Source organism: Mercenaria mercenaria, chromosome 13 (genome assembly GCF_021730395.1).
Source record: "Mercenaria mercenaria strain notata chromosome 13, MADL_Memer_1, whole genome shotgun sequence".
Classification (NCBI taxonomy): Eukaryota; Metazoa; Mollusca; class Bivalvia; order Venerida; family Veneridae; genus Mercenaria; species Mercenaria mercenaria.
Window position 1 is genome coordinate 77,492,926 of NC_069373.1, and position 12,680 is coordinate 77,505,605.

A 12,680-nucleotide genomic window follows, 5' to 3' on the forward strand; every position below is an offset into this window, starting at 1 on the left:
GTAATCTTTTGAAAAAATCTCATTTTATATGCTCTTTATATTAAAAGTGGAGTTGATAATAGCTAAGATAGACTGCATTTCATCTACTAATGAAATTAATATGTGCCATTCATGCATTAAGATACATAACTGTAATCTTTATTAATTTTCAGACAACAGAACTCATTTTTGCACGTATATAACGTGCACAAAGGCATTCAGGACAGCCGACTCATTAAAAGTTCATTCTCTTGTGCACTCTGACGAGAAACCACTGAAATGCGAACACTGTGAATACACGTGCAGACAGAAGAACTCAATAAGGTTTCACATGAAGAAAAAACATCCTGAACTTTTACCTGATGATCTCGTATCTCTCAAATCAACTACCGGTACTGTTAGCGGCCATACTGTATCAAAAATTGAATCAGCAGCGAACAGTATTATTAAAGCTGACGGTGATCATGAGAATTTGCCAGCGGCAAGTTCGGACACTTTAAATAGTATTTCTGAACAATCTTTATTGACAGATAGTATGAAAAATACAACTGTTGATGATGCTACCATAAAATTGGAAACCCATGCGAGAACAATACATGATAGTGGTGATTCATTTGTAGCAAGAATGACACCTGTAGGTGAGAAGTCGCATTCAGATAATGAAATTCCACCTGAAAGTAAAGTTAACTTAACAGATGCTAAAATGGTGCCATCAGAGTTTGAAATCAATCACACTTCAGTTTCGACCAATCAAAACCATTGTGACAGTCAGACTGCAACAACATGTACCAATGATCTGCAAGAATTAAAGGAAACCCCGAGAAAAGTAAAGAAGACAGACATGTATGAGTTCCAGAGTGAAGATGAATCCAGTGATGAAATGAGGCCAGGTAGAGTATTAATTTTCAATTTGTAAGCTCAAGATATTCATCTGTTGAGGTCACAGTATTCAATTTGTGAGGTCACAATATTCATTTCTTGAGGTCAGAATAGTCATGAGGTCACAATAGTCATCTCATGAGGACATAGTATTTGTTTGTGAGGTCACAATGTTCATCTTATAACAATATTCGATGTCACAATATTCATCTTTCAAGATTTTAAGGTCATAGCAGTCATCGCTTAAGGTCACAATATTCATTTTGTGAGGTTGCAGTATTCATTTTGTGAGGTCGCAGTATTCATTTTGTGAGGTTGCAGTATTCATCTACTAATTTAAATGAGGTCACAATATGGTCACAATATTCGTCTAATGAGGTCACAATAAACATCTCATGGTATCTTGATTTTTAGCTCAACTTTTCGAAGAAAAAGTCGATTAATTAGATGCAGTTTCACTATATCTCTTGTTATTACAGAGAGGATTTGATTCAAACTTAAAATAGTTGTTTAACATCATCACCCACATCATATGACACAAGGTGCATCACTCTTGCAGCAATATTTCATTAATTATGCCCCCTTTTTGCTTAAAATTATACTTATTTTATGTTTTGGTACACTTTATCTTAATCTCTCTTATTACTTAATGCTTTTGACACAGACTCTCTTCCAGTGACAGCTACAGCTTCCTTAGATGAGCACAGTTTCACTATCCAGCATCGAAATAGTTGAGCACGCTGTCTCCTGTGACAGCCCTTGTTGTCAAAACTATTTGACATACATGTGGCTTTGAAACTTTTCGCTTATCATCATGATCTCCATCTGTAGGCAAGAGTACATAACTCTGTCAACTATTTTGGCTGAATAATGGCCCTTTCTGGACTTTGAAACTTTGACCACTTGGTAACCATCATAATCTACATATATAGGCCAGACTACATAGCAAGGACAAAGACTTTGGTTCAGTTACGGCCCATTTTTAGCTCATCTGATTTTTTGAAAAAAAAATGATGAGTTATTGTCATCACTTGAGCGGTTGTCGGCGTCGGCGTCTGCGTCGGCGTTGCCTGGTTAAGTTTTATGTTTAGGTCAGCTTTTCACCTAAACTATCAAAGCTATTGCTTTGAAACTTGGAATACTTGTTCACCATCATAAGCTGACCCTGTATAGCAAGAAACATAACTCCATCTTGCTTTTTGCAAGATTTATGGCCCCTTTTGTACTTAGAAAATATCAGATTTCTTGGTTAAGTTTTATGTTTAGGTCAACTTTTCTCCTAAACTATCAAAGCTATTGCTTTGAAACTTGGAATACTTGTTCACCATCATAAGCTGACCCTGTACATCAAGAAACATAACTCCATCTTGCTTTTTGCAAGATTTATTGCCCCTTTTGGACTTAGAAAATCAGTTTCTTGGTTAAGTTTTATGTTTAGGTCAGCTTTTATCCTAAACTATCAAAGCTATTGCTTTAAAACTTGCAACACTTGTTCACCATCATAAGTTGACCCTGTACAGCAAGAAACATAACTCCATCCTGCTTTTTGCAAGATTTATGGCCCCTTTTGGACTTAGAAAATATCGGATTTCTTGGTTAAGTTTTATGTTTAGGTCAACTTTTTCTCTTAAACTATCAAAGCTATTGCTTTGAAACTTGCAACACTTGTTGACCATCATAAGCTGACCCTGTACAGCAAGCAACATAACTCCATCCTGCTTTTTGCAATAATCATTGCCCTTTTTGGACCTAGAAAATAATTTTCTTGGTTGAGTATTATGTTTAAGTCAACTTTTCTCATAAACTATCAAAGCTATTGCTTTAAAACTTGCAACAGTTTTTCACCATCATAAGTGGACACTGAACATCAAGAAACATAACTCTAACCTGCTTTTTGCAAGAATGATGGCCCTTTTTAGACTTAGAAAATCATGGGTAGGACAATATTTCTATTACACAAAAAAAATCAGATGAGCGTCAGCACCCGCAAGGCGGTGCTCTTGTTGACATAGAAATTAGTTAAGTTTCGCATACCATTCCATAATTGGTCTAAACTGTTTGCTGTATGGCTTTGAAACTTTGAACACTTACTTACCATCATGGTCACACATCGCCATATAGTGCAAGATTTATCCAAATCCACAAATACAGGTACATTGTTTGTCATATCTATTTTTCATCTTTTGTTTGAAAATCTCTGGTAGTATGTTAACCCCATACTTATTATCAACTTTTCAAATACAATTTTTCAAATAGTCAAGCTCTTGGTCAGCTTACAAAATTTTTCTCAACCTTGTCTGTAAAATGCTATTATTATGTTGAAGGATCTCAAACAGAAAAAATAATATAGATAGATCTATATGAAATTCCTGAAAAATGCAAAGAGATGTATACACTGTATTACAAATGATACATTTGTATTTTAGTACCCTTTGTTTTAGTGGTGCTCAGTTTGTTACCCTTTGTTATCGTAGGGTTGGATATCGTTAAGGACGAAGCGGTCCGATACCGATACTGATACCAACGAAACGATACGGTATTTTTAACGATACCGATACCGATACCAAGCTTTGAAGTACATCACATAAGCAATGATTTGGTTAGTATTAAATACACTGTTATAAGTAGTTATACAGGAAAATTTGCTTTGATATATAAACATTTTAAGTCTGTTAATTTGATGTTGTACTAAAATTATGAAAGAGTAAATAAAATAAACATATTTTACAAACTAGAGTTTTCAAAAATAAAAAAAAAGAGTAGATACGTCGCTCACTGTGTAATTTAAATCTAGGACTCACTGACTGTGTTAATGCTTGCTCTGCACTGACGAGAACTGTGAAATTCAACACTTACTAGCTTTCAAATTAACCCATTTAACAAGTCAGACTCGTTGTCACTCATGATAAATCTTCAACCAGGTTAACTAGTAATGTATTTAAATTGCAACATTTTTTCCAACACAATTTTCATTGAAAAATAACCCTCAAAACGCTTGAAACAACCAGCAATAACGTATTTCTATTAGTTCGCGAAAACCGATGACTTGTTTACGTAGGTTACAGCTTAGTTTCGTAACTTTTTATTAAAATATTTTTTTTTTCATTTGTTTTGATAGAATATGACAAAGAGCAAAAAAATGTCGTATATTTTGCAATTAAGTATGATTCACGTAGTTTAAAACGACGGGAAAAGAAGTTTTTTATAATAATATTTAGCATACGAAATTATTCGCAAGGCCAGCTCTCCATGTTATTCGGAGCGGTGTCACAGTAAACAATGTCGATCGCGTTATAACTGTGTTTCAAATACTATTTGCTTATTTTCTGCTTTCTTTTGCCGCGGATTTGGTAATTATTTTGTTTATTTACTTTTATGGAAATACCGGAATCAGAACCGGTTCTTTACGAAACGATATATACCGGTACTTTACGAAGTGATTATTCGGTACGGTACCGATACCGGGAACTGGTATCCAACCCTATTGTTATGATGCAGCTAAATTTGGTGCCTTTGTTGTTATGCAGCTAAATGTGATGCAGCTCAATTTGGTACCCTTTGTTGTGATGCAGCTAAATTTGGTACAGTTTGTTGTGATGCAGCTAAATTTGGTACCCTTTGTTGTGATGCAGCTCAATTTGGTACCTTTTGTTGTGATGCAGCTCAGTTTGGTGCCCTTTGTTGTTATGTGGCTACAAAATTTGGTACCTTTTGTTGTGATGCAGCTCAGTTTGGTGCCCTTTATTGTGATGCAGCTAAATTTAGTACCTTTTGTTCTGATGCAGCTCAGTTTGGTGCCCTTTGTTGAGATGCAGCTAAATTTAGTACCTTTTGTTCTGATGCAGCTCAGTTTGGTGCCCTTTGTTGTTATGCAGCTAAATTTGGTACAGTTTGTTGTGATGCAGCTAAATTTGGTACCTTTTGTTGTGATGCAGCTCAGTTTGGTGCCCTTTGTTGTTATGCAGCTAAATTTGGTACCTTTTGTTGTGATGTAGCTCAATTTGGTACCCTTTGTTGTGATGCAGCTAAATTTGGTACAGTTTGTTGTGATGCAGCTAAATTTGGTACTCTTTGTTGTGATGCAGCTAAATTTGGTACCTTTTGTTGTGATGCAGCTCAGTTTGGTACCCTTTGTTGTTATGCAGCTAAATTTGGAACCTTTTGCTGTGATGCAGCTCAGTTTGGTGCCCTTTGTTGTTATGCAGCTAAATTTGGTACCTTTTGTTCTGATGCAGCTCAGTTTGGTGCCCTTTGTGGTTATGCAGCTAAGTTTGGTACCTTTTGTTGTGATACAGCTAAGTTTGGTACCCTTTGTTGTGATGCAGCTCAATTACTCAATAATAAGCAAGTCTAAACTACCAGATTTAAGTAAGATTGACAGCTGTACACAAAAACAATAGATCGTTCTTGTCAGCCATATTATTGAAGTATACAATTGTCACAACCCTGTGTTTCTGTGTTTTATTTTCTAGGAAGAAATATCAATAACTTTGATCTACAAGTATTTCATTTTGCCTTATCTGTGGAATAAAAATCCATATTGTACATTACTTAATACATAAAAACAGAAGATAGACTTCATGGCCATGTAAATTAGACATCTGTTCTTATATTGTTATCAGCAATGTGTTGCTCATTATATCGCATATCATACCAGTAAAAATAGAAATCTGTAAAACATTATCAAAATCATTATGAATACTATTGATCAGTTAAAACACAATGTATAGAGAACAATCAATTAATAAAACCGACAAGTACATGGTTATAAATTATTCCTGCAATATAGTGGCTGGCTATGGATGCAAAATGCAGCCTTTTTGTTAGCTGAGTTATTTAAATAATCAATTTACCCATAGTTACTGCTTGTTATCTGTATTGATAAGGTCTCAATAAAGGGGAGTTTGCGTCTGTTTTAAAAGCACAAGTTTTAAATGTGAGATAGGACCGAAGTGTATGAGTGTTTAAATTTAATTATCCCAGATATTTTCTGGTCTTCAAATATCCTTCTGTATTATATTGTCTGATAGCAACCAGTAGAGGCAGACAATAAAGTGTGCCTTTCACACAAGTTTGATATAAATGAAATTATCTGATTTCCTTTAAATATTTAATTTGTTAACATGACCTTCAGTATCAAACTTATTGATATGCGGAAAAAGATTTCACAGTATCAATGTGTAGTAGAAATCTAATTTTCAAACGAGTGAGTGATTCGTTTCTTTGACATATAAATAAAATAACAACAGTTTGTAGAGTTTTAAGTAAATTTAGTTCCTTTTTTTTGACACTAAAATGTCACCACTCTCCTGAAAACCTGTCTACTTCGTCTTAATTTTAGCTGAGGGGGAAGTGACCTATTCCTAAGATCTAATCCTAGTTCAAGTCCTTGGATGTGTACATTGACATTCAATGTCTGTTTTCATTTCTTTCATTATTTCTCTTTGTATAGTAAAAAATTATTTAAAATCATGCATTTAATTTTACTCTGTCAAAGACTGAAAAGCTTTCTGTAATAGAGGGATCATAGTCCTGTGTACAGTATGTAAGGATAATGAATATTTTCACTGTATGCATGACTTAATAGCTTTAAATGTTGGAGGGATCGTCCCCATATATGTATTTGAGGAAAATTAATGTTTTTGCTCTTTCTTTAAGTGTGGAGAGTATCTTGTCCATGTATTTAAGGGTAATGAATATTTTCATTCTTTCTTTGACTGAATAGCTTTAAGTGTTGGGAGGGATCATGATTTCTTGAAAATAGGGGTAATGAATATTTTCACCCTATCTTTGGCTGAAGAGCTTCAACCATCTCCATGTTCATATTGGGAAAAGCACATTTTCACTCGATTTTTGACAGAAATAGCTTTAAGTGTGGGAGGGATTGTGTCCATATTTGGGTAATATATGTTTTCACTCTATCTGCAACTCAATAGCGTTAAGTGCAGAAGGGATCTTGATTCCATTGAATATTTTCACTCTCTGACTGGGTAGCTTATAGTGTGGGAGAGAACATGATTCCATGTATATACAAGAATATACAAGAGCTCTGCCAAAGGTGGCAGTATATGCCCGAAGGGTTCGGAAGCAAAATTGAAAGATTTTTTTTTGGGTGGGGGGGGGGGGGGGAGTGCACAAGCACATCGTCTCATCATCACCTACCAATATCCCAAGTTTGAAGTTAATACCTTCAAAGATTAATACGTTATGCTCCGGACATGAAATATGATTAGCAGTTCTGACCTTTGAGCTCAGGTTGTGACCTTCACCTTTGACAAAAACAGAGCTCAGGTCAAGCACTCTACGCATCTACCTGTATGCCAAATCCCTTTAATGTTTATGAAGTAATGCTTAACAGACACAAATTATGACATGCGCACGTGTCACATAATACGTTGGTCATATAATAAGTGTATTAAATGTTTTTGGAAATAGACGAATAGCTTTAAGTGTTTAAGTGATCATTATTCTGAGAATAATTCTTTTTAAGCCTAAAGCAAATGAAATTTGATATAGTACAAGATGAGAGTAGGTGGATATCTCTAGACTTTATTAATTCAGCTTCTATATAAAAATATTATTACATGACTATATAAAATGTCAGGCTAAAGTTGTATTATTGACTGGTTTAGAGTTTTAAAAAATATGTAAAAAGATCCTTTGAAGGCTAAGAATGCAACCAAGAAGAATTGTAATAGACTCCGTTTGATTGAGTCCATTCATGAGATGTGATGAAATGTGCAACACCTCTCAAGCCCCCTAGAACTGGTGTAAGCTGAATTCTATTTCACATATATTGAATGGACTCCATGATCCCAAAGGACCAGAAAATACTACAACACAGGTTTGCTACGCTAAAGTTAAAAAATGTTGTGTAATAAAACACCCATTGAGCAGCTAAAAAAACATCTTGAAACGAAAAAGACTTCAGTTCATGTTGTACGGATTCTATTTTTCCCTGTATTAGCTCAAAGTTTATTTATTTGCATGCACAAATACATATTTACAAATGAAACAATTTATTTCTAAGATGTTTCATGCTTCAAGTATGATTTAACATGAAATGGTACCTTTCTTACAAAAACTTTGGTTTAAGTGCCAGTAAATATGCATCCTGGAGAATTTCAGCATCTATATAATTACGTCTGCGTGTTTTGGATTTATGATTTAACAGGTTCTTATTATTGGCTTTCGCATTCTGTTCTACAAGTGCATCTGTCTGATTTCACTGAAAGTTATCTTACTTCCATCCTTCTGATGAGTCTAGAATTTAGGTAAAACAAAAAATATGAGTTACCAGAAAACGTCTTTTTCATCATATTTATAGATTCTTTTTTGCTACCTATTGGAAATGCGAACGTTAAACTTTCCGTCAACGAAAATTGCCTGTTGCAGGTTCGATTTTTATTTAGCTCACCTGAGCACAAAGTGCTCAAGGTGAGCTTTTGTGATCGTCCTGTGTCCGTCGTCGTATGTTGTCGTCCGTCGTCAACAATTTGACTGTTAACACTCTTGAGGTCACAATTTTAGCCCAATCTTAATGAAACTTAGTCAGAAGATTACCCTCAATAAAACCTTGGACGAGTTCGATATTCTATCATCAGGGATCAAAAACTAGGTCACCAGGTCAAATCAAAGGAAAAGCTTGTTAACACTCTAGAGGTCACAATTTTGGCCCAACCTTAATGAAACTTGGTCAGAATGTTACACCCAATAAGATCTTGGATGAGTTCGATATTGGGTCATCTGAGATCAAAAACTAGGTCATTGGGTCAAATCAAAGGAAAAGTCTGTTAACACTGAAGAGACCATATTTATAACTGTATCTTCATGAAACTTGGTCTGAATGTTAATCTTTATGATCTTTAGGGTAAGTTCGAATCTGAGTCACCTGGGGTCAAAAACTAGGTCACCAGGTCAAATCAATGCAAAAGTTAGTTAACACTGCAGAGGCCACATTTATGACCATATCTTAATGAAACTTGGTCAGTATGTTAATTTTGCTGATCTGATCTTTAGGTCCATAGCATGATAGGTCAGGTGAGCGATCGGGGCTTTCAGAGCCCTCTTGTTTCTAGTATAGAGCCATTCGATACTGTCACATTTTTTTGAAGCTTTTAGCTAGAGGCCACATTTATGATTGTATCTTCATGAAACTTTAGTCAGAATGTTAATCATTTTGATCTTTAGGTCAAGTTCGAATCTGGATCATGTGGGGTCAAAAACTAGGTCACCAGGTCAAATCAAAGGAAAAGCTAGTTAACTCTTTAGAGGCCACATTTATGACCATATCTTAATGAAACTTGGTCAGTATGTTAATCTTGCTGATCTGGTCTTTAGGTCCATAGCATAATAGGTCAGGTGAGTGATCGGGGCATTCAGGGCCCTCTTGTTTCTAGTTTAGAGCCATTCGATACTGTTACATTTTTTTGAACTTGCAAATTGTATTTTGTTAGGACAGTGTATTTTCTAAAATGGACTGGTTGATTATTCAGTTTTGGCAATACCATTTATTATTCGAAGGGGTGTTCACTGAAAATTTACTGACTGAATATAGCAAACATTTCAGACCATGACCTTGGCCTGCACTGGTCACAAAGGCAGAATCACTTACCGCCAGCCTGTTAAAAGTTAATTAGTTGCACAGTGGGCATTAGTTGACTACTGCTGTAATATCACTGTTGAAAAGTGAACATTGATGGTCAGGAATATGTCAGTAGATGAAAAAATCGCAAATTATTGCAGTCACAAACATTTCTAGGTTTACAGATATCCTTTTCTCTTCGTCTTGTAATACTTTCTGTCTATTAGAGATTAGGCTGAACTAGTGGAAAAAAAGGAAAAATTTGCTTAAACATTCGAATTATCTAGCCCTGGTTTGATAAGGTAAATCAATATGTCTCTGTTCTCGGAGTAATTCTACGTCAACTGAAAAGGGGGAAAATCCCTTAACATACCAACCTACATATAACATATCGTTGCTGCTTACATATGTCTTAATTTGTTGAACGGGGCACCAAAAACAAAAGTTTTATTGATGGCCTAATTTGCTCCTTTAAACAACACACCTATCCTGCAGATTTGAAATCTCTGCCAGCAAGTGTCTTGGAAATGTTAAAATCAATAAGTAATTATTCCTACAAAATGTATTTAAAATGTCATGGCAGTTCTCAGTCAATAATAATTTCTTCCCACTGGGTATACAGACTTTGAAGTGACAAAAAAAAAGCCTCACCACTGCAGCGCTCTTTATTGTGAAGATCCTTTTGATGAGAATAGAGATTATTTGTTATCAGAAATGATAGCATTCTTCTAATTCAAAGCTCTCTATTTAAAGCAGGAGTGTCTCGTTGTGACATTGTTATTACATGTAGACACTTGTAAGTCATTTAAAGCAGCTTGAACGAACATTGTTTGATATAAATGAAATTATCTGAAAAATTTTGAGATGCACCCAAAGGCCACAATTTTACTTTGATGGTGGTGGTGTGTGTGGGGGGGGGGGGGGGAATGAAAAAAAGAAAATGAACTAACCCACCACCTATCCATGCTTGCCTGTGTGCAGCGCTTCACAAAAATCCATGGAACACGGTGATATGAATAATATTTGATTAAGGTATAATTTGATGCTTAATTTTTCACAAATTATCACCGTGTACTGTAGACTGGTTACTATTTCATTTTGCTGTGCTTTTATTTTTGCTAATCATTCAAAGTCAGACTATTTGTGATCAAGTTCTAAAATACAAACACTCTCTTTTTATGAATTTCCTAACACCACAAATAAGTCATCTAACCATGAAATTGCTAGAGGAAGCCTACACACAGATTACCCAGAGTGCAGCATTCTCATTCACAGTCTGGTTTATCTTTGTAATGTGTTACATCTTTAGGGAATACAAGACTTGCATCCATTTGTGGGTTCAGTAGATGCTTGGAAAATTTTCACACAATCTGTGATTAGTTAGCTTTAAAGACAATAGGAGCACTGTGTAGGCAGAAGCTAGGAGTGGTTGTAGATGGCTTTCATGATACTGTACAAGACTGTATAGTCTGCACTCAAGTAACATATAATTGAAATCATATAATAATCATGGGGAACTCATTTGCACATGGTTGTGTGAATCCACAAGGACATAATGCCCACAAATAGGCAACTTTTCACTTGATTCTGTCTTAAAAAGTCAAAACCCATGAAATATGTCCCCATGAAAAAGTGGATTTTACTGTAACAGCCAAATTTTAATTCCACAAAATTAAGTTATTTTACAGTAGTTGTAATCTGAAAGTGGAGAGTAAAAACTAGGACAGGCATTTTCAGTAGGTGGAATTTTAAATTTGTCTCCTCTGTCAGTCATTGGATAGCTATACAGACATTTAGAGCTTAATATAGGCGGAAGCTTTTGTGGAGCAAAAAAAGACTTGTAAAGTACTCAGACAGAATCAGATCAAGTCAAAATCTAAACATATATTGGAAAAAAAAATATATAAGATACATATACATGTTCTGTAATCCTTGATTGTATATTAAATATTGAAGCAGTCAATAGTTACTAGTAACATTGAAATGTCTGCCATTTTCAGTAAACAGTTACTAAATGGTACAAGTGCATTGTAGGAAGTATAGAAATCATGCTCCTGTCCCTTCCATAATTTCTTATCTTCAAACTTTCATTCTTCAACATAAACTTTGTGGTAATGCATTTTCAGACTGTGGAAAGTACCAGTGGCTAATGGACGATTTTTTTTTCAAATCTTTCAAAACCAAGACAGTGCTCCAGCTAGCTATTTACAGCAGGGCGCATCGCCCGTTCCGAAATTTGTTCCGCCCTGTTGCCCCGCCAGGCACCCTGCCCGTTTTACAACCATTCATTTCTTCTTTTTTTTTTAGCCAAACTTCCCTTTTTTGCCTCAGTGATTATAATACACTGCTTTATTGCCCCCTTTTTATCGAGTGATACACGCCGGGGGGCATTGACATAATTAGCAAACAATTAAACAATTACCTGCTGTAATCGTGCCCGAGGCAGACCATGATATTTTAGACTGCTCCACTAGCATTAAAATCATTGAACCTTAGTGTTAAAACAGTTTGCAAACCAGTCTGAAATCATTATCATTTCGCGCCACCTGTCAAAGTGTACTTTCGTTTTCGGTAATATAGTCGTAAATACCCCTTTACACAACTGAAACTTAAGTCCAGACAACAGACATTTATATGTAATTTAAAAAAAAAAATCGATCACAATCAAATTTAAATAGGAAAATATTTTGATTTTATCGTTTTACAAGTTTTTGAAATCGAAAGTAAGTTGTCGTCTGCTTTGTGAAATTGCCGATTTTTCATGAAGATTTCTTTGAAATTAGTTTACTAAGATGTAATGACAGGGTACACTTTAATGTCAGATACTGTGAAATGCTGTTAAACTGTCTTTGCATCATATTATTTTTTCAAAAATATTGTTTAACCTGGACATTCGACGACTTTTAGAAAAAAGTGTAACCATATCCGGATATAAAATTTTGGATACCCGGAATATGTCTATTACAAGTGCTAAACTTGCTTTTAGACTGTTGTAAGTTGAAAACTTTGCCCGATTTCATTTATTTAAGTGGAAGTTTAAACTTTATTTTCTGTATATAATATGTTACAGGTATAAATTTATAAATATCAAGTAGCCTACATGGAGAAGATGTGTACTGAAATTGTAACAAGTAAAATAGGCCTAAACACATAGATATTGTTATTCAGTATGCAATTACAAAGAAATGTTACAAGTTGAAAATCAATGCCAAGTAAAATACAAACAGCAGAATTTTTA

The 12,680-nt window shown here is 34.9% G+C and overlaps 1 protein-coding gene across 1 annotated transcript in view; it reads left to right on the plus strand.

Annotated features, from left to right (window-relative positions):
• The window catches only part of LOC123530028 (titin homolog), a 39,326-nt gene that overhangs the window by 16,578 nt on the left and 10,068 nt on the right, over positions 1–12,680 (plus strand). Inside the window, exon 3 of the mRNA XM_045310712.2 lies at positions 153–869. Coding sequence (XP_045166647.2) covers positions 153–869 — 717 coding nt within the window. The remainder of the gene's footprint in view (positions 1–152; positions 870–12,680) is intronic.